This window comes from Dermacentor silvarum, chromosome 2 (assembly GCF_013339745.2).
Source record: "Dermacentor silvarum isolate Dsil-2018 chromosome 2, BIME_Dsil_1.4, whole genome shotgun sequence".
NCBI classification, from domain to species: Eukaryota; Metazoa; Arthropoda; class Arachnida; order Ixodida; family Ixodidae; genus Dermacentor; species Dermacentor silvarum.
In genome coordinates this window covers 161426355-161448667 of record NC_051155.1, presented here as the reverse complement: position 1 = coordinate 161448667, position 22313 = coordinate 161426355, and the positions used below count along the sequence as shown (strand labels likewise).

The 22313-nt window shown below is 47.4% G+C and overlaps 1 protein-coding gene across 1 annotated transcript in view; it reads right to left on the bottom strand.

Annotated features, from left to right (window-relative positions):
• LOC119441976 (ribonuclease P protein subunit p30-like) overlaps positions 1–22313 on the bottom strand; it is a 51860-nt gene that overhangs the window by 14568 nt on the left and 14979 nt on the right. Inside the window, exon 7 of the mRNA XM_037706660.2 lies at positions 5659–5775. Within this exon, the coding sequence (XP_037562588.1) occupies positions 5659–5775 (117 nt within the window). The remainder of the gene's footprint in view (positions 1–5658; positions 5776–22313) is intronic.

Here is a 22313-nt window from a genome sequence, read left to right as displayed (position 1 = left end):
AGCGGAGACCGCAACAAGGGCACAAAGCTCGGCGACGAACAAGTACGTGGGGGCGAAAAATGTGCAGGAATCGCAAGTTCGGCCATCGGCGTGGTCCATGTCGCACATTTGAGCACCACCGAAACGCACAGCTGAGTTTTCGACGTGCCGCACATGGAACCAATGCTGGCACGCATGTAAACAAACCAGCCGCCGCTGCTGTTGCCAGCTTCAGCTTTGTAATATGGCTGTATTTAGCGTCGGCTTCTTAATTTCTGATTGGTCGATATTTGAGGGGCGGGGATCCGTCACCGTGCTGGCGACGGAAACGTAGAGCACCGCTCTGCGTCGCCGGCGAGCCGTTTTTGAGGGGAAAACGACTCGGAAACCCTCTCCCCTGACGAAAACGGATGCTGTGACGGTGACGTGACGGAGCGTTTGACGGCTGTGTGAATGAGGCCTTACGGTTCGACTCTGTTCATTCGTAGTGTTACAGCGATGCATTCAGTATGATGGCCGCTTCGAGAGACGAGCAATTTTGATGGCCGAGGAGAAAGTCCGCCGCGGCTCGGTGTCACGACGTCAACGAGTCGAAAATTTGCGGATGACAGGACCAGCGGCAGGCCCTCTTTAAATGCGAAGCCAGTCGGAAAGACTCTGTGGAACCTGAAGTGGCCTGGTGCTGATGCCAAATTACATGTTTGTGTGGTCTTTTAAGAAGTGCTTAAATCTCAAACAAGCTCGACGGCAAGGAAGATGACTTGATTCACGGGCGATATCTTCTGAAAATACAGTATAGACCACTTATAACGTAACCGCTTATAGTGCAGGACCGGATATAGACTCCCGTTAATTTTCCCATAGCACTCCATGTATACACGTATCGCTTATAGTGCAGTTGCGGGAAACAAAATACCTGTTACAGTGCGGCTGCCCGGGAGTACGGAAGTCAGCGGAAACAGCGAACGCTCCCCTCAAATGGGCGCCCCAAGGAGTGCTCGAGGAAAAAAGAGAGACGAAGTGGAGGAGAAGGGCGAACGAACAGCCAGTGAGGCTGAAACAAGAATCTTGAGTGCGAGTCGTGAAATATCACGGTGCGCATAGCGAGCGAGGGCCATGAAACTGCCAGCCAACGCTCGGTTCACGATAACGGCAGTAAACGAAACTTCTGGGAGCGGGCGCCGCCTGCACAGCACGACGAAGGGCGCACGCGGAGACCAGTGGAATGTGAGGAAGGAGGGCGGCAGGTAAGCGGATTTCGCCTCGGCGAACTCCGCCGCTTCGGTGGCTCCCCTCGCCCTCCCTCGCAGCTCCCTCACTTTCGACTGTCACTAGGCGCGCCCGCCGCCGTTCAGGTGCCGCCGCTCCAGCCGGCCCGGTGCCAGCTCCCCGAAATTTCGTTTTCTGCGGTTATCGGGAAGCGGGCGTGGGCAGTTTCAGTTGGCCGGCCTGGGACAGCGCCGCTGCTTCCCTCTGCGCCGTAGCCGCAGCGTGCAAGGTCAACGCGTGACTAGAAAGTAGACGAAGCATAAAGGAGAAAGAAGGGTTCACTGCCATTTTCTACACGTGGCTACGGTAGCGTGGCTGTGACGTCGGCATGTACACGCATGTTCCGGCGCAACGCAGAATCGGCGACCTTGCCATTTGAGAGAGGGTGAAATTTCCGCCGCGTTTTTTTTTCTCTATTTTTTTTTTCGTTCGCACGCAACGTTGAGGGGTCTCTCCTAAGCTTTCTCCATGGCAGTGCCGGAGCAATGCCGGTCGGAAGCGCCGCCGCGTGATTTGGTTCTAATTAACGAGATTCGACTGCAAACGTTCTAGCCGCATTCCTCGACTGTCGCATACACGTGGCGGCTCGGTGCACTTGTTTTGCATATGTGCGGGCCTTGAAAATTGTTGCTTTGGTTATAGTGCGGTACCGCTTATAGTGCGGATATTCGCGACTCCGACGACTTACGTTATAAGCGGTCTACACTGTAGTTTTGGTTTCGCGAGACTCTGCTTGCCCCGGCACCGAACCTCTTGAAGCATACGGCCGACAGCGCTTTTAGTGCTGATAGCGTGCTTAAGACAGCGCCAGAAACACTTAGTGGGGACGCTTTCAGTGCCAAGTCATGCGAAATTTCGCGAAAGTGAAACTATCTACGAAAGTGATCGCCCAAGAACACCGCCCAAGAAAAGCTCCGGAACGTCTCCTCTTCAGACGACGACGATGAGTGAAGAGAACAAGTTTCTGAATTGCGATTCTTTGAATAAAGGTACCATTTCTTTTTCCGTTCATCTCGCATTACATTCGCTGTTTTATTTTTATTATTTTGCATGACTGGAAAGTCGCCCCTCGCGTTACAATTGCGGTCACTTTACACTCAGGTAAATGTGGTATTGCACACACGTTATCAGCCGGCTGCAGTGTGCTCATGCGCCAGCCTGCGTCTGCTTAGAGCTTTTTTCTTTCTTTCTTTTTTTCTTGGATGGTAGCGAGAGAGGCGTCGTACGAGGCGGGGACGGCGTAAAATTGCGTCGTATAATCGAGGTTTTTAATACATTATTTCTATGGCCGTTTTGCCGGGACCAAACCAATCCGTCGTAACATGCGGGTCGTTGCATGACCGGGGGATGCATAATCGAGGTTCCACTGTAGTTTGCATTTAACAAAACCCACGCATGCCCCTTCCGCACGTCATGGAAAGACTACCACAGCAGCAGCATGCAAGACTCGTTGCTGTGCCATTCGTGGTCACAGAGTTGGCACTGAAAGCATTTCATTAGACTTCACAGGGATACTACAACAGTGGGAATGGACTAGGGCATTCTGCAGTTCTGCAGGCTGAAAGCCACTTTCGGATCTAACAGCGTCTGCCTGGTTTACTCGTTGCCGATGTGTAATGATCGGCCGTTTACAACTGCGCAAGCAACAGTGACTTGATAAATGGGAGCTAGGTGCAACTATCAATTAATTAAAATGCCCTTTGAGGTAAACACTAGTGCAACAGTCTGGCCAATGTTAAGTCTTACCACAAGACAGTTGAAAAGTGCCCATACAACAGCGTGTAATGCGGCTGGTGTTTTAGTGAGCAACTGCTGCCCTGAATACCTGAACAAGTTGGCTATTTTTTACTAGTCCGGATCCTTTACAAAAGTGTAATTCCAACCAAGTACTGTATATTTTTTGTAAAGATCATAGCTGCCTAAGGGCCAGATCTGTAAAATTGGGCCTATATAATGTTAAAGAATATACAGGACCGCATGTCTCTTAAGACATGCGACCGCATATGCTCATGCGCTATTCGCAGTACAAGTGCATTGATGGTGGCACGGTGTATATAGGGTGGTTTGCTTCTGTGCTGCATCCATTTCTATCTTATCCTGAATAAAAATGCGCAACAAACAATTAAACCCGAACAAGGCGCACTGCGTCACGGCTGACTGCTGCAATGCGGACTTTTGGAGATAGCATTGCAATCAGTTAACCCTTTAAGGCGTTGTGTACACAATTGTGTACAACAAGATTAATGCATCAACAGCAAAAGCATTGATGAAAGTAATTATATTTAAAATGTGTTGCATACATCTTGAAGCACTCTTGATTGGAAATTTTCTGCAAGTTTGAATAATGCGTGCAAAATGTTATAGTAAAATGAGTGGGAAGGTCGACGGCTGGGTTTCTTGCTCAATCTGAGTACGTCATAGACTCATAGTATGTAGTGGGCTCCCTTCTTTCATTGTTTTTCACAATATGTTACACCAGGCATAATTTTCAAGTGGCTAGATAGGTGTGTTGTAAGGCCGCTAGACATGAAATAGTTGATATTCACATATCTGATGTTCAAGCAGCGAGTTTTTGCATGGAATACAAATTCTGTAAGCTTCACAAAACTCACTAAATAATTAATATTTCTTAATCTATGCTGCAGCTGTACGCTTTTTATGATTCCGAATATGCGAGAAATGTTGTAGAAGTTAGATTTTATTCAACAGAAATAATTGTTGCCTGAAAGGGTTACTCAAATAACCTTCCGCAGCTCGTGAGTGGCTTGCGACATTCGTATGCAAAATACCAAAAATATGTAAACTTTCGCGTTTGATGCGACCTTGGAGTAACAAATGGTTAAATTCCCGCTTATCACAATCTCATGAGTCTGTCTGGGACATGAGGAGTTTTCAGATAAACTTCAGATAGGCATATTTTGAATTTTGAATTAGTAATACAGTTAAACCTCGATATAATGAAGTCGGCAAAATTGGCAATCTGCTTCGCTATATCGAAATTTCATTGTATTGAAATTCAATCTTTTATGCAAATAAGTACAGTCACTAATCGATTTTTCTTACACGGAAGGGGCCGCAAAATTTTTTCGTGTTATAGGGCAATCAAAAAAAGCAAATTTCAGAAAAAATTAATTTTGTTGAATTTGAGTCGGTGACGAAAGGTACGGTTTCCTGCCATTTGACAACAGCACATCGGCGGTATGAATTAAGTGAAGTTAGCCAGCCACGCTTTCGCGTACACACCGCCCCCGCGGCTGATGTGTCGCCCGCAGTGCGATGACGATATCATGAAAAGTGCCGGCAGCGAGAAGTGAATGCTTCGTCTGACTCTCACTTCAATGCGTCTCCGAAACTCGAGATTATACAATCTTCAGTACTAAACGCGCGAGAAGACAGCGCATATGACGCCACGCCACTCTTTAACACGAGGCAGATTACCTCTAAAACAGAGCACGCGAGCTACGTATGCTGACAGCCACGCTTACAGCCATGCACAGCTACGGCCGGCAGAGACGTGCGCCAGAAATCGAGACGCACGCGAACTTACTCCCCGCCCTCTCGCTCGTGCTTGATCGCGTTACCGCTAGCTCTGCCCCCTCTGCTGCCGCCCCCTCTGCTCGCGCGGGAAGGCGGCACACGTGAAGGCGGCACGCGTGAAGCAACCATCTTTCCTGGTTGCTGTGAACTAAACTCCAGATCTGCCTGAGCTACATGATTATATGGCAATTATGATAAATGAGGTAGCAACTGTAGTTATATAAACGCTTCCAAAGGTTGTTGTATATGGTGGAAAGCACACTTAAGTTTTTTAGCAAATACATGCGCATTTATAATTTGCTCCTTACTTATGTGAGATGCATCCAAGAATGTCGGACCCAAATGTAAGAAAGAAGAATGTAGCCTTCGCACAACTTATGATAGCCAGCTTTCTAAAAAATTAAAAGCCGACATGTCCTGCTTTTAGCAATGGTGATCTGGACCTCTTTTGTCCTCGTTCTCATGAGCATTCCATGAGGTGCATAAAAGGTACTATTACAAAAGATGACTACGTGCAGTTAAAATATTAATGTGCAATGTCTGTAGAATTGTTTCTAGAACTTTTGTCCTTTTATGTAATAGGTGATGCTTATGAATTCATAATCTTAATGTAATCCCCGCAGAATCCACCAAACCTTCCCAAAAACTCGTAAAGCCTTGTGTGTCAGAATTTGCCAAAGAGTGATCTAAGGCACTGATGCTCAAAGCCAGAAGGCCCAGATTAAAATACTTGGGGCACGATTAGGTGCACCTATTTTTATATTTTACTATGCACTTACACACTGACACCAACTGACATCCTTCAGTATTCACTCTAACTTCCACTCTGTAAAAGCTTATTAAAAACAAGTACAGAACAGAACACATGTTTACCTTGCCTTTGCCTGCATGCATGAGAGTCTGGCAGTTGGCGATTGTGTTCCGCAGTGAATTCTCATCACGGATGCACGGAGCATACTGAATTTCAAAGAAGAGCCCCCGACCTGTGGCCTGCACAAAGAAAGAGACAAGAATCGCGAACACAATTCCTTACAGAACTGATCTTACACTATAAACCATCAGCTATATTACACATTACAGAAAACTTGTGGTAGGGTAACTGTGAAGAATGTTATGTAAGAAAAGTAGAAGTTCTCGGCCCCAGCACCAAATAGACAATTTTGAGCCAGACGCAGAAGCTGGAAGACTGAGTGCCAACACAAAATAAAAAGTGGAAAGAAGCATGGTCTAATACTACAGCAATAAAGAAGCTGTCTATTCCATGTAGATTCACCATGATTTTGTCAACGATGTGCCTGGGGCGCGATCGGAGATATTGGTTTCAAACGCGTTTTGTTCAGTTGCTGCAACATCCCAAAGTGGCAGTAAGCAAACTTTTTTCGAACGGGAGGGAGAGAGCAGCCAGTCGGCAAGCGGTGCACCATTCCGTAGCCGCAGCCGCCGTTTGGATCCAATCCAATCCACCACACGTGCCATGTGAAGGCGGTCTCGTAGCGAGCGGATGACCGCTTGAACTTCACATCTCTCGTTGGGTGCTGCTCCTAGCAGACAATGTGCTCGTAATCAAAATGATTGACAGGAGCATGTCGTCATTTTGACGTCACCAAAAACAACGAACTCCCTGGACGTTTGTCGTTCGGGGAGCACATCACTTGCCGACTGGCTGCTCCCTCCCTTCCGCTGTCACAAATTTTGCATACTGCCACTTTGTGGCATTGCAGCAACTAAACAGAATGCGAAATGAACAAAGATTTCCGATCGCGCCACTGGTTTCCTGAAAAGTAACATGCGCAACATGCTTTCTGTCTGATGTTGTGTCAGTCATGCAGCGTAAGTAACAAAATTATGTGTTTTACAGCTGTGTATTAAATTTGAGTCTGCGTGAGCCCAGCAAGGATGTGTCAACACAGAACTGCAACATCAAAACAAGACTTTACTAGCTCAAAACACAGTAAGATGCGCAAGAATGGTCAGAGGAACTGACAGACCTGATTTTAAATGTGTAAGCATTTCTATGACCACCCAACAAGGAAACCCTTCATCTTTGTCTGTCACATAAGATGAATTGCTATAAAGAAATTATTGCATAAAAATAGAATAGGTTCGAAAGGAAAAACATTGGCGGTGGCCGGTTTTGAACCTGTGATCCCATTCTCAGAAGCCGAGTGTCTTACCCATTGGGCTAAACAGGCACACTTGTAGAAGGCGAATATATCTAAACCATATGAATGTGTTGTACCAATGTGTCCTTTACTAGATGCCTGCCGCGTGGTTCGATAAAGCCGGTTCCTTGCCCTCTCCCTTTTTTCGTCTCCGCGAAAAGGCAACGAGCGCTGCTTGTGGTGCATGCCTGCAACCTAGATCACGTGCTGCGGCCTCTGAGATTACTATAGCATCTCTTACCGTCTCGGAGGCAGCAGGCGCTATCAACGCGCCGGCGGAAGTATTCGACCGCCGCTGCTGCCACCGCCGGAAGTTGAAAAGGCAACGAGCGCCGCCTAACATATTCATGCAGAATTAAGGGAACCGCCACCCCAATGGGAAAGCGAGCGACGCGGCGGGCATCTAGTAAAGGAGGTATTGGTTGTAGCGGCCGAACAAAACAAATGTCAAAGGAGAAGTTTCTATGAAAGCTTCGTTAAAAGATTTGGCGATGGCGGAATAAAGGCCATCTCTAGGACTACATGTTGAGCTGACTTGGAGCATTGTACACATTGTAGACATTGTAGATTTTGCGAAAATTTAATGCTAAACATGCTACGTCCCCAAAGCGTTTCGGTGGTTAAGGAATGTGCCTTTCATTGGCGAATTCCTTCACCGACCGAAATGCCACTGATCTCTGAAGACTCAAGTGCTTCACGTCGCGCAACACAGACAGAGAAAGAGTCAGTGAGTTGACAAGGATGATAAGGAGTGATGAAGGGTTATATAGGTCTCATCCCAGTTGATAATGGTTCTACGAGGATGGATAAGCTGCTAAAGAGCAATAAGGGCTTATATAATGGTCGGAGAAATTTTTATAAGGTTGATAAGGGTCGGATCAAGTCCGATAAGGTTCATAAGGACCGATAAGGGTTAATGAAGGTCGGATCTAGTCCAGAAAGATTGATAACGACCAATAAGGGTTGATAAGGGTTTATACTGGTCAGATCAAGTTTGATAAAATTGATAATGACACCACGCTACATGGAGATGAGCAACTGTGGCACAATGCTTACGCATACTTAGACAACTCCAGTGGAGTTACGGCATAATTTTTTTTGTTAGTAATAACCACATGAAGCCAAGGAGAAGTATAAGAGATATAAACAATTTTTTTTAAATTGGGCTCCAATCCACGCTGTAAACGTGGTTGGCCAGCAAAGCTGTGGTATCACCTGATCTGATAGACCAATGCAACATGCCCAAAGCCCTATCACAACACAAATATAATCAGTTGCTAGGCGGGTTTTCCTTTTACATATCATATGAAAGTGCAAGTTGGAATATGCTAGTGCAAGACAGGGGTAATTGGAGATCGCAGGGAGAGGCCTTCGTCCTGCCGTGGACATAAATATAGGCTGACGATGATGATGAAAGTGCAGTGACGTCACTCCCTGCTTCGTATGCTACAGTTGCCGCTTCCCGGCAACTGCAGCTTATGCCACCATAATCTTTACTGGGAACACATGTGGCAAACGGTAGGTGCTTCGCATTGCTCGAATGCGCCTTATCATCTATCATGTGATTTTGACACTTGTTTTGTGCTCTTCTTTACTGAAACGAATACTGGGGTGTGTCTTGCATGTGTAATTCCATTGAAGATACCGTGTTTAATCGCATAATGAGTGCACTCGTGTAATGAACGCAACCCCCCCCCCCCTTTTGCAATCAAGTGCATTTTTTCTTTTTCCTTGCATAATGATCGCATCCTGAACTTGCTGCCGTGAAGTAGGCGAGACACAGTACGATTCGGTGTCTGATATGGTGCCCGGTGGGTACGATTGTATCGGACGCCATATTGTACCGTGCGTCTCCTACTTTTATTGCCATAGCAATCACATGGACACTCCAGGCGCATTTTTGCCGTTGGTGCCGACGATTGTGGCTCAATCTCCCGCATTCAAGGGAGGAAAGCAGGGAGGAAATGCGCCGTATTCCGTCGTGCACATGGCGCTGGGGAAAGGGGAGTGAGGGGGTGCAGCGACTGCGCATTGCACAGTCACGCACGCCCTATCTTGCAAGCAATCTGCGTCGGTAACTGAGTCTAGGTGCGACAGCAGTATATGTTTGTGTGTACTCTGTTCTCGCTGCTCAGTTCGTGTTGAAGCGATACACGGCACGAAGGTCACTTCGCTTGCTGTTGCTTCCGTGCTTGCTCAGATAAGCTTCTTGACAGCGAGTGTCTGTGGTAATCTAGTGTGATGTGTTCACGTTTGCTTGTGCGCGCTGACACCATGCTTGATAATCTACATAGTTAGCGAATGTTTACAAGTTTATACAGCGGATAAAACTACTATCCTCACTTCATATAGCTGTCTATACGAAGTGACAGCTATACGAAGCTAGTGTTTCAGGCAAAACTGTGACTTTTTTAATAGATGGCCGCGGAAAAAAAAACTGCTCAAAATTTTACCCTGCATAATGAACGCATCTCCCAACTTTGTGCATATTTTTCAGCAAAAAGCATGTTTATTATGCGAGTAAATACAGTAGGCACTTTTCATTTTAATTCGTGAAATGGTTTACTGTTGTCTGTTCTGTCGACGGAGACAAGGAAATCCCGGGATCTGAGTAATATACAGCTTCGCTGTAAAAATTAAATGTATACAGTCACACCTGGATATAACGAACCTCGAATGAATGAAATCCACGATGTAACGAATTATTTTTGTTTCCCGATCTTAGTTTTACTGAATTAACAAAAACTCAAATTGATGAAATTTGCAATATAACGAATTTTTTCACTGCAAGTACAACTTCGTTATGTCGAGGTTCAAATGTAGTTACTAAAGAAAAGGAAAAAAGTGGAAGAAAAGACAGCTTGCTGCCAGTGGGATTTTAACCCACAACCTCTGCATGATACATGCGACACTCTACCAATCGAGCTATACAGTGGAATCTCGATGATACGATCACGGCTAATACGAATTTCCGGATGATACGAATTTTCCTGCGGTCCCGGCCGAGCCTCAGTACTTTGCAACGTGCTCGAAAATGGATTTTCGACCCGTGTCGGTTGATACGAATAAACGCCGCCCCACCGACGGCCGCGGAAAGAGAACAGCACGCAGTCACGCACTTTCTCCCTTTCTCTTTTGGTGCGGAGGCGCGGATGCGGCGCCGGACACCGCGGAGGCCGCGACTAGGTGCGAAGAGTTTGAAGCGGTGGCGCTTTTGTAGCTTTTCCTCCTTTTCCGCGTGCCATCGGACGGAGTGGCTGCCGTGCTTCGGGCCGCGTTCTTTGTGTTTGCGCCATTTTGCCTAGTCGCAGTGAGCTATGTCTACCGAGATACGATCTCGGCTGATTCGCGCGGCCGTACGCCGAGGCATGGGAGCCTCCGTTGGTGTGTCTTCCGTCGGCTGCGTTATCGGTGCCGATGGCACAGGGTGATTGTCAGTTTTGCTGCTGGAGTCACACGGTGCAAGATAGCGCGGCACATAATCCAAGGTGCAAGGTTGCGCTCGTTCAGTCGGGTGCTCCTCCGCTTCTCTCGCTAATCGCCGTATTTTTCTGGCCGTAGGAGGCTTGCGCTTCCGTATTCCGAAGGCGTGCTTCGTCCAAAGTTTATTCGCCAACGAGCGACGATCCATCACTAACCTGGGAGCTCTTAGTAATCCGAATTCTGCGTGTCAAGTGAAGACGCCGGCGTGGTTTACGAACCAGAGAACTGCGGTTGCCATCTTGCCCCTGCCGCAGCAGCAACCAATGGAGAGACGCCTTTCAGCACAGCAGCTAATCGGAGGCCCGCTTTCATCGGAGGGCACGTGTGACTACCTGTAGCAGACCTGCGCTTCTTTTGTGTTTGTGCGTTTGTTACAAGATGGCGACGACGGACGAATTCAGAAGTGGAACGGCGAAACTTTGAGCTTTCGAACGATACCAAGATGGCGGCGCTCGGTGGCGGGAGATACGAGATATGTCTCCGTGAACTGCGGTGATCTTGCGCGATTTAAAGCTGTTTTCTCACCCTGCGCACTGACAAATTAAACCTTGTCGGGCACTTTTAGTGCGTTTTCAGCCAAACCAATTTGATACAGCATAGATTAGGCGTTGCAGAAACCCAAACGCGTGGTTTTCAAAAATCGATTTTTCTCGTGATTTTCGCGATCTGATCCCCCCCCGTCCCCCCATAATTTAGCAAGTTTTGTTTTGATGATACTAATTTCGGCGAATACAAATATTTTTCGCAACCCCGTGTGATTCGTATCATCGAGATTCCACTGTAGTGGCAGATGGGCCCCACCCCAACTTTCTAGATTAGTGTATGCCTGTAAGTGTGTTAAATTTAGCACTGGGAGTATTAGCTAGTGCTGCTCATGACCATGGTGGTAGATGCAGAACATTTCTTTCAACCATATGTGTCACATAGTATGCGAACTTAGGAGCAGGCAACTGGCCAATAAACTTTCGTATGCTATACCTTATACCTTAAGGCTGCCTGAGTCAAGACCCTCGTTATGCCATGGGTGAGAAAAATCAGGAAAGTAGACCGGCTTGATCTTTTATTTAAAGCATCTAGCTTTCTTTGGGAAGTAACCACAATTTCTTGTGAGTGTCTAACCGTTTTCGTGGGACGATCCCAGAGTGCAGTATTATACAGTGTAAAAACCGCGCCATGACACGGTACTACTACGCCACCATGCGGTGGTTCTGGTGATACCGGTGGTACAGTGGAATCTCGATGATACGATCACGGCTAATACGAATTTCCGGATGATACGAATTTTTCTGCGGTCCCGGCCGAGCCCCATTACTTTGCAACGTGCTAGAGAACGGTTGTTACGAATCGATGCTCGACCTGCGTCAGTTGATACGAATAAACGCCGCCCCACTGATGGCCGAGAAAGAGAACAGCGCGCAGTCGCGCGTTTTCCCTTTCTCTTTTGGTGCGGAGGCGTGGACGTGGCGCCGGACAGCGCAGAGCGGAAGCCGCGACTGGGCGCGAGGAGTTTGAAGCGGTGGTGCTTTTGTTGCTTTTGTGCTTTTCTTCTTGTCTCTTCGGCCGCAGCAGCAAGCGAAGGTTCGTGCTGTCTATCGCTTCAATGGAAACTGAGCGGCGTAAGCACAGCGCATACAAAGGTCAAAGCCGTGTGCAGATCGCTTTCAAGATATGGTGCGCGCGACAACACCGACAGCCGGCACAGGCGCAAAGTACAAGAACGCATTTGTTGGCAGAGTAGAAGCCCCCCCCCCCCCCCCCCCACTCCCTCCCACGCTACCTTCCCGCTTTGCTCCTTTCGCGTGGGGAGATTGCGTCGCCAGTCACCCTTGCGCTCGGTTGCAAGCATTTGGCGCCGCAGGACAGCGTCGCCCTCCCCCCCTCCCTTCCATACCCCCACGGCCTTTCACACAACGGAAGTCGCGTTTGCTCTCCGCTGTGCGTTCACTGTCCGTGAAGGCGCGCGTCCCCCACGTGCTTTCGCTCGCACATACGGCGCGTGGTGACGACTTTATCGCCCTTGGACTCGTGCTCCACGTCTCATGCTCCTCCTCCGCATCGCCCTCGCTGATCTCCTCTCCCATCGGTTGGCGCACCTCGTGCTCGCTACCACCCTTGTCGGTGAGATTTTCCCGCAGAAGCCGCAATTTCGTCTCACGCGGCTGCACTGTAAGCGGCATGCGTATACATGGAGTTCTATGGGAGGGTAAACGGGAGTCGGAAAAGGCCGTGTTGTAGCCAGTTCTGCACTATATAAGTTCTGCACTGTTATAAGTGGTCTATACTGTAAATGCTTTTACGTACGTGTGCCTGAGTGAGTTCACCTCTCGACTCTTTAATTTAGCTAGTTTTAATTGTGTTTCGATGATACGAATTTCGGCTAATACAAATTTCTTTCGTGACCCCGTGAGATTCGTATCATCAAGATTTCACTGTATTGTAAAGTACGCCACGATATTGCAAGGTGACACAGTGGAAAGGGGAGTGTTCTTGCATTCTTCCCTCATGACAGCTACAGTTTTGAGACGCTATGCCTCTGGTCGAAGCCGCAGATGCTGTCGTTTGAAACACTGCACAGAGTTCCGAACTGGTTCTTGAGGAAGTGGTGCTCGGAGTACCAGTCTTCACTTTAACCCTTTGAGGGTCAAAGACGTAAATAGTCCCAAACTATCTACAAACAAGTCACAAATGGTTGATGCCATATATTTACAGCACCTTCCGTATGTTTGAAGAACGCATGAATTTTAAATGTGTAAGCATTTTTATGCTTACCCAACAAAAAAACCCATCCGTTCGTCCATCACGTAAGACGAGCGGTTTCAAGATAGAGCTCGCGGCAGCGAGCAAATTCACCTTCGTGCTGCCTCTCGCTTCAGTGGCGAGAACACAGTGCTCACGAAGCTATCAGCACTCTGTGCACTCAGTCGCCATCGCAGATTGGTTTCAAGATAGGGCCCACACGGCTGCGCCAAAGGCAGTCGCCACCAGAGTATAGTTAATCACGGTTGATAATGGTTCACATCGAGAAGAGGCAGAGTCATCGACCCCGTCTATGTACAAGGTCTACCAAACGTGACACTGCTCAATTACGTCGCTTACTACAGCACGCATTGGTCAGTGCTCATTTTCCACAAAGCAGTGGCATCATCCAAACACACCATCATATAAGATGAGTGAACATTGCTACTACTTGCCTCTTCTTCCTTGTCTCATGCTAGTCTTAGTTAGCATTTCGGTGTTGCAACCGGCTTCTCTGTTTCATGATTCTTTTGCGGTGTTTTTTGCAATTATACCAACCACAGCATCCGATGACGAAACAGCAGGTGATTAGTAGCGAATGCTGATGCATCGTTTAGATAACTCCCACAGAAGATTCTGCGTGTAATTTTTTTTCTTTACTTTTTGTTGTCCAGCAAGTGCTGCCAACCTGTGTGGATACAAGAAATTTCTTGCTTGTAGGAATTTTTTTCTTGAAGGCGGGCGCTGGAATATACAAACTATACCGCTGTATACGAACAATGCTGCCATGCCTGCATTACTTTTCTCGAGAGGTATTCATTGGTGATGGAACGATGGATTACTGCAAGTTTCTGACTCATTTGGTTTTTTTTGACAGGCTCATAACCATCGAGTTTTCTTGCTTGTACTCAAATACACGGTTCGATTACGCTATGGGTGTGCATGCTGGTTGCTCTGCTGCAAGTGAGTCAAGCGGCAATTCCTCCAATGCGGACTACTACCCAAGTGCCCCCGAATCAGAATATATCTATATCAGTGTTCCTACTTTTTTATTATGTATTTATGCAAGCCCATCTGTATTCATGAATAAACAGTGCATGTTTACCTACAGAAAAAAAATGTTTGTCACTTCAGGGTCACTGTAAAAAAATTGCAGTAAATGTTTTTTGAAATTGAAATCTTTTCTGAAGATTTTAAATCTGCAATAAAAAAGATCGACCCTGGGAGTCGCATCTGGGAGAAAAAAATTTACCCTCAAAAGGTTAAATAGAATCAAGCACATAATGGCTCCATACCCTCCGGAGACAGACAAGCGGAAAGGATGGTGGAATAAATGAAGATGGCACTCAAGAAACTGAATGATGGTAGTCGTTTTGCTGTCTGTCGCCGTTTTTGTTTAAGCAGCATACGACGCTACACACTACAACACAGTTTCGCTAGCGGAATTATTATTGGGTAGGCAGCTTCCATCTCATCTGGATGCGTAGGTTACAACTTAGGAATTACACCGTAAAGGGGAGGGTGGAGGACATGAGAACAGGCTATGCACAAGGTGATAAATTCTGGATCAAGAAACTCCTGAACCATGCCACATGGCTACCTGCTGTAATAGTTCTAGAGCGCAGCAAGAGGTCGTTTGCAACGAAGACCGAGGATGACAGGCGGCAGGGACGTCCCGTGGATCTCATCAAAAGAAAGCCTACGGACATTGGAAGGTTCATTCCGGAACCATTGTATTATTCTTTTCCAGTTACAAATCCCTCGAAGACACCGACCTCACTACTACATGGCCTACACGAAATTCAGAAGCCGAGTGCTCAACAGAAGATGCCCACGCTGCTTCTATGACAATGAGGCTTCTCCTGGTGCGGTTCAGGATTCGTCTCCTGAAGCAGACTTCCGGCAGCGCAGTCGCTATGGTCATGTGCTCAAGGCACCAGAGCGACTAAGCATTTGAACATCACATCGGTGAATTCCATGAAATGTGCTTAGTGTTCACTAGAGGGGCGAAGTATTGTATACTGGCGCCTCGTGAGCAAGCGAAGACAAGGCTGGCAAAATGGTGCCATCGGTAACTCTGAGCTCACAACGCAGTTGGCCTGCCTGGAGTCCATTGTCAAGTGTTCTAGAATTGAAATAAACAGGTTTACAATAGAAACCAAAGAAAGTACAACGGAACCTTGTTGATACGATTCTGCATAATACGTTTTTCGGGATGATAAATTTTTCTTCTTTCCCCGATAATACGATTTGGTTGGATAATACGTTGGATTATACGATTTTCGAATTATTCACTATCAACATATGAACGTATCAACGAGATTCCCCTGTATAGAGTTATATTACATGTTTCTCCTTGTTGCTGATTACATATATGATTCTACTGGTTAAAACATAAAGGAGACATAACTATGACAATCTTACAAAATTTTTAACTGGAAGCTTTGCCTTCCAATTGCAGAAATTCTGTTAGTGGCAAAAGCAAACCCACATATGTACTAACAACCCCAATCTAAATCTCTGTTGATCTTTATGCACAATGGCTGGTGTAGCCAACAATTTATACATGCCCAAAAGTGTGAAACCTTCATTGTAAAGCTTTTCCTTGCAGAGAAATGGGCTCTGCTAGCACACTATCCTCAATGAATACGACACTGTATAAGATAACAAGCGAGGAACGCAGCACACGTGCAGAACATACACAGTTAGGCACATGTAAAGAAGGTCACAGTAATCTAGTTCAGGCCAGTGACCTGAAGGAAAGTTAAAAGAGCCTTGCATCCATGGTCCGACGACTTATTGTGGCTATTTGCATAACCACTACGCTTTACCAGAAAGGCGCTGCAATACTCCTTGAACATGGTAAATAATTCTGCCAAATTGCTAAGAAATATTGTCATGGACACCTGAACCAATGAATATTCACACACATGCAGTCAACAATTTCACTCAAAAGGCTGCTTGCCCCCACGTGCAATGTATTGAAATCCCTACCACCTTTCATTAGTATGACACTGTAGAAAGCGCCATGCAGAACATTGGAAGACATCATGACCAATCAGTGCCCATGGCAAGGGCAGAAAAAGTATTTTTTGTAAAGCTATTATTGTAAAAAAAAAATTAAATTCTGCAGCTTTATGTGTTTAGTGTGGGTTTACGTGTTTTAAAGTGCTTCTTTAATTTTTTTTTCTTTCTCAAAGTAATACACAGGCATTTGTGCATTCTGCTGTCATTGCAATGTGGTTGCCACGGCCAGGATTGAACTCGCGACCTTGAGCTCTGCAGCACAATGCCATAGCCACTTGGCTACCACGGCGGGTAAAGCTATTATTGTCAAAAGGTAAATAGTGCATCCTAAAAATGTCAACCAGCTCAGAGTGCATTAAAAGATGTACCTAATTCAAATTATGAGCTGCAGTCCTTTGCTTAAGTTGCGCTGCCTCCTCCATACCAAACGCCTTTATTACTAATATTTCGCCCTTGGTTTATCCCCTCAGGTTTTTGCATGCCATGGTGCCTTCTGCAGTCGTGAAATCAGTGCGAGCGCTGTGGAAATGTCTACACACAGGCCAGGTTGTGCTCATTTCTTAGTACAAAGTTTCATGCATGTTTCCTTGGGCTATGCTAGAGTAACGCACCTCTGAAAGAAGGAATTTGGTGGCCTGAAAATAATGTTAGGCAATGGTAACTAGGCATTTTATTCAAAATCATCCAAGACATACAGAAAGCTACAGGTATAGTTTGGTGAAAACAAAACAGAAACTAACAGTAGTGCTGTCTAGTGGAAAGCAATAACACCATTGCAGCGATACTAAAACTCTGCATTAGGACAAGGCTATCACAAGCGCTCTTTTGCACTGCCATTGCATCCAGAATACACACTGGGAATGAAAGAAAAAATAAAAAAGTGGGAGGCCATAATGACCTGGCAGAGGCTAAACTTTAATGACTCTGATATCATATGAAATGCACCCAAAAAAGCTTTTGTTGCAAAAAGTTGTCAGGCGATGCCCTTTATTACCAGATATATTTCGCACCTTCAGAAAGATACTGTGGGGGCCCTTTAACACTTTCCTGCCAGCGGGAAAAGCACCAGCCTTTGGGTAGTCTCGTAAATAGTACTTTTTCTCGTATCACAGGGCATGCTTGATACCAAAAAGTATATTATCAAATTGAAAAGGAAGAAATTCTCTTCTGGTACTAGTATTACTAAACAACATGTTTATTAAAAAGAACTTAAAGAAGAAAAAAATGTAAACAAGTGCTTTGTATAAAAAAAAGAGTTATATAAATACGTCATTGTTGCACCGCACAGAAGGACCTTAAAAAAAATTTCAGAATACAGTGGAATCTCGATGATACGAATCTCACGGGGACAGGAAAAACATTCGTATTAGCCGAAATTTGTATCATCGAAACACAATTGAAACTAGCTAAATTATGGGGGGATGAGAGCATCAGATCGCGAAAATCGTGAGAAAAATTTATTTTTCAAAACCATGCGTTTCGGTATCTGCAACGCCTAATCTAGGCTGTATCAAAACGGTTTGGCTGAAAACGCACTAAAAGTGGCCGAAAAATATTTATTCGTTTATTTATTTAACCAAGCGCCGCCATCTTGGTATCGTTCAAAAGCTCAAAGTTTCGCCGTTCCACTTCTCAATTCGTCCGTCGTCGCCATCTTGTAACAAACGCGCAAGCTATAGTGTACTCAAAAGTGCAAACTCAAAAGAAGCGGGGGTCTGCGATAGGTAGTCACACGGACCCTCCGATGAAAGCAGCCTCCGATTGGCTGCCGTGCTGAAAGGCGTCTCTCCACTGGTTGCTGCTGTGGCAGGGGCAAGATGGCAACCGCAGTTGTCTGCTTTGTAAACTACGCCGGCGTCTTCACTTGACACGCAGAATTCGGATTACTGAGAGCTCCCAGGTTAGTGATGGATCGTCGCTCGTTGGAGAAAAAATTTTGGACGAAGCACGCCTTCGGAATACGGAAGCGCAAGCCTCCTACGGCAAGAAAAATACGGCGATTAGTGGGAGAAGCGGAGGAGCAGCCTACTGAACGTGCCGCGCTACCTCGCACCGCGGATTACGTGCCGCGCTATCTTGCACCGTATGACTACAGCAGCGAAACCGACAATCACCCTGTGCCATCGGCACCGATAACGCAGTCGACGGAAGACGTGCTGACGGAGGCTCCCGCGCCTTGGCGTACGACCGCGCGAATCAGCCGAGATCGTATCTTGGTAGACATAGCTCGCTGCGACTAGGCAAAATGGCGCAAACACAAAGAACGCGGCCCGAAGCACAGCAGCCGGAGTCCGATGGGCGGCCGCCGAAAAGGGGGAAAAGCACGAAAGTAAGAAAAGTGCCACCGCTTCAAATTCTTCGCGCCCAGTCGCGGCCTCCGCGCTGTCCGGCGCCGCGTCCGCGCCTCCGCATCAAAAGAGAAAGGGAGAAAATGCGTGACAGCACGCTGTTCTCTTTCTCGGCCGTCGGTGGGGCGGCGTTTATTCGTATCAACCGACACAGGTCGAAAATCGATTCGTAACAAACGTACTCTAGCACGTTGCAAAGTAATGGGGCTTGGCCGGGATCACAGAAAAATTCGTATCATCCGGAAATTCGTATTAGCCGTGATCGTATCATCGAGATTCCACTGTATACATTTTCAATGAAAAGGACCTGTGCAATATTCCAGTAAATATAATCTTTCTCTGTATAAAATTTCTTTAGATATAAAAGAAAACATTAACTATAAGAACTAGTCCCAGCACGATGCCGAGGTCGACTACCAGCCATCTTGCCACGCGAAACATGACTCCCTGCGCGGCCGCCAGCTAATGATCCCGACGGAAGGATGTTAACATCCTGCCGATAAGAACAACTCTGACCTTTAGAACACGCAGGATATTGCTACACGGGTGTTGTATTTGGTCGTTTGAACGAGGCACGCGGGCGCCATCACTCGAGCAAAGGGGAGGAAGAATGAACTGGGCCCGCGCTGTGAATCCAACCGGTCAGCGCTGCAACCACTGCTGTAAATATAATCTGTAAATAATTTCTCGTTTAATTGACTCGTCCTTCGCATAACATTGTGGTGGAGGTGGAACCTTCCCCGTCCTTGTCACGGAGCTCCGAAGCGGCTGCACCGTCGTCTTCTCAGTCATGACTTCCATTGGAACAACCCCGTCGCCACCTACACATGCAGCGCCTACCACAACGTACGTTACGGTTCCCAGTCTCCGTGACCTTGGGACATTCTCCGCCCAACATGGCGTTGACGTCGACGACTGGCTCAGCGTGTTAGCCAAAGCCACCACTGGGACCCTACCATCATGCTTGCCAATGTGTTCTTTTATCTGGACGGGACACCGTGTGTCTAGTTTCACAACCACAAGGCCAAGCTCTCCAGCTGGGACATTTTCAAAGAAAGGCTTCGCGACCTATTTGGCAACCCATCAGGTCACCAACGGGCTGCGCATAAAGACCTTGCCACCTGTATCCAGTCGACGACCGAATCGTATGTCTCCTACATACAGGAAGTTCTCGCGCTTTGCCAGAAAGTCAACGAGCATATGACGGAGGTTGATAAGGTAGACGATATACTAAAAGAAATCGCGGACGATGCCTTCAATTTGCTTGTCTATAACAATGTTTCTACTGTCGAAGCCATCGTCAAAGAATGCCGTCGCTTCAACGCTTCGAGGTAGCTAAAAGCTGCCGCGTCGTCCCATAGTTTTCCCGGCTCCCAAACAAGCCTGCCACATCCTCTTGCTCCTATCTTACAGCCACACAACCATTTCAAGAGAACGTCACGCGTATCAGTCGCCAAGAGACTGAAGCGGCGAGTCTGGCCCCACTTTACCCACGACCACTTGACGGTACCTTTGATCAAGCGCCCCTAACCATTTCTGTTATTCAAGCAGTTGTGCGGCAAGAAATTGCAAACCTTGGCATCCCTACTGTCTGCTTTGTTTCCCGACCTGATTCGAGCCTCATTTTCATGGCCTCAACCCGCAATGACCAGTATTTCGCTCCCAGACCACGGAATCCTGCTGAATGGCAAATCCCAGATGACAAACCTATAAGCTTCCGCTGCCACCGAGTTGGTCATACAGTAAAAGCTCGTTAACTCGGATCTCACGGGACCGGAGAAAATGTCCGAGTTAACCGAATTCCGAATTATCGACTGGACCATGAAAACAAAAGGAAAACGTACACGACACAGACAAACCTTTATTTCTTGAAAAAGTGCGTTATTTTCGTCTGCCTCGCCGTCGGAATTTCTGACAGAACGATCTTATTTAATCCCATCAGGTGGTGGTGTGCACGTTCACTGTCGCGAGAACAAACGCAGAACTCCTCGAGGACAGCGAGGGCTTCGGCGGCCTCCTGCACGGTGCGGCGACGTCGCGTTGGCGGCTCATCTTGACCGTCATCATCGGAACAGTGATTTTGGTCCTCTTCAAGCACTTCCGATAACATATCATCGTCAGTCAGCGGACCAGCAACGGCAACATGATAGTCTATAGCGACGTAGTCTAAAATCTGGACGCCACTAGGAAGGACAGAGTCAAAACGCGTGTCATTCACCTCGTCGTCCACATTTCCAGTGGGCTCGCGGGTGTCCTCTGGAGTGGCCTCTGGAGGAATATCCGAGTCGTCAGGGTGGACAAAGCCGCTGTGCCGGAAAGAATTTGCAATGACCGCGGGCGGCGTTTCGCTCCAGACATGCGCTAAAATGTGAATTGCGGTTAGGAGAGTCAGGTCATATTCTCGCCCTGCTTCCTTGCACAGCAGGAGCCGTTCCAGCACATGCTTTCTGTACCTGCTTTTTACGTGCTGAATTATCCCTTGATCCAGCGGTTGCAGAGCAGCCGTCGTGTTTGCAGGTAGAAATACAAGTTCGATGCACTCCAGCCCTGTCACTCTGGTATGAGCGCTGCAGTTGTCAACTAGAAGTAAAACCTTGCGCTTGTTAGCAGAGAAGCGGCGGTCGAGCTGGCGCAGCCAAGCTTGGAAAATATCCGAGGTCATCCAGGCCTTTCTATTGGCGTGATATTGCACAGGAAAGTGGTGAATGTTCTTAAAACACCTTGGGTTACGCGCCTTCCCGATGACTAGCAGTGGCAGGCGCTCGGTGCCCGACATATTTGAAGCGAGAAGCACAGTGACCCTTTCTTTGCTCCTCTTCCCTCCAACGCACGGGTCGCCCTTGAACGTGATCGTTTTTTCCGGCAAGGCTTTAAAAAAGAAAGCCGTTTCATCGGCATTGAAGACGTTGGCAGGTTCATAACGAGCCAGGTACTGGGGAAGCTCAGTTGTCTTCCAGTCAGCAATACGCCGTTCATCCACTGCTGCTTTTTCCCCGCACACGTTTCGAAAGACCAACCCGTGCCTTTCTCTAAAGCGGGCAAACCAGCCTTCAGACGCACTGAAAGATTCGATGTTCATTCTCAGTGCGTACCTTTCAGCTTGCTGACAGATCAAAGGTCCACTCAAGGGAAGCTGGCTGTTCCGCATGTCTGTTATCCACCGCAGCAGTGCGTCTTCCAGCTTCGGGTGTGCTGCCGTCCTTAGTCGTTTTCGTTTTCCGGTGAATTTGCCGCTGTCAAACGCCTCGAAAATTTTTGCTTGGTTCTTCACATAGTCGCTTAAGGTGCTTCTCTTAACATCGTACTTTTTCATTATCTCTTGTCGAGAAACACCTGCATTCACGTCTTTCAATATCATCACCTTTCTTTCAAGATCATTTGCTGGCTGCTGTGGCCGCTTAACTCCTGTGACGGTCGCCATCGGTATGAAGCGCGACGGCGGCGGCAACGCGCACACACACAGCCGCAACACGCGAAGTCACAACACAAAGAACTACGTCAACGAAGTCACGAAGTACACCAGTAGGCGTAGCGAGCAGCTGTTAGTAGACACTGGATGTGCCGGTGGCCCAAGCGCTTCCGCCGGGTGGTGACTAGCACCACCTAGCCACTTCCCCCTCATTCACTATCATCATGATCATATTCTGCTGCAGTTCGTTCGGTTTCGGTTTCTCCAAAACTCCGGTTCGGCCGTCGCTTACGGCGAGCGGTGATTGAGCCTCCAAGCCGCCGAGATCGCGCGACTCTGGAGTCGCGCGGAGTTGTCCGAGAT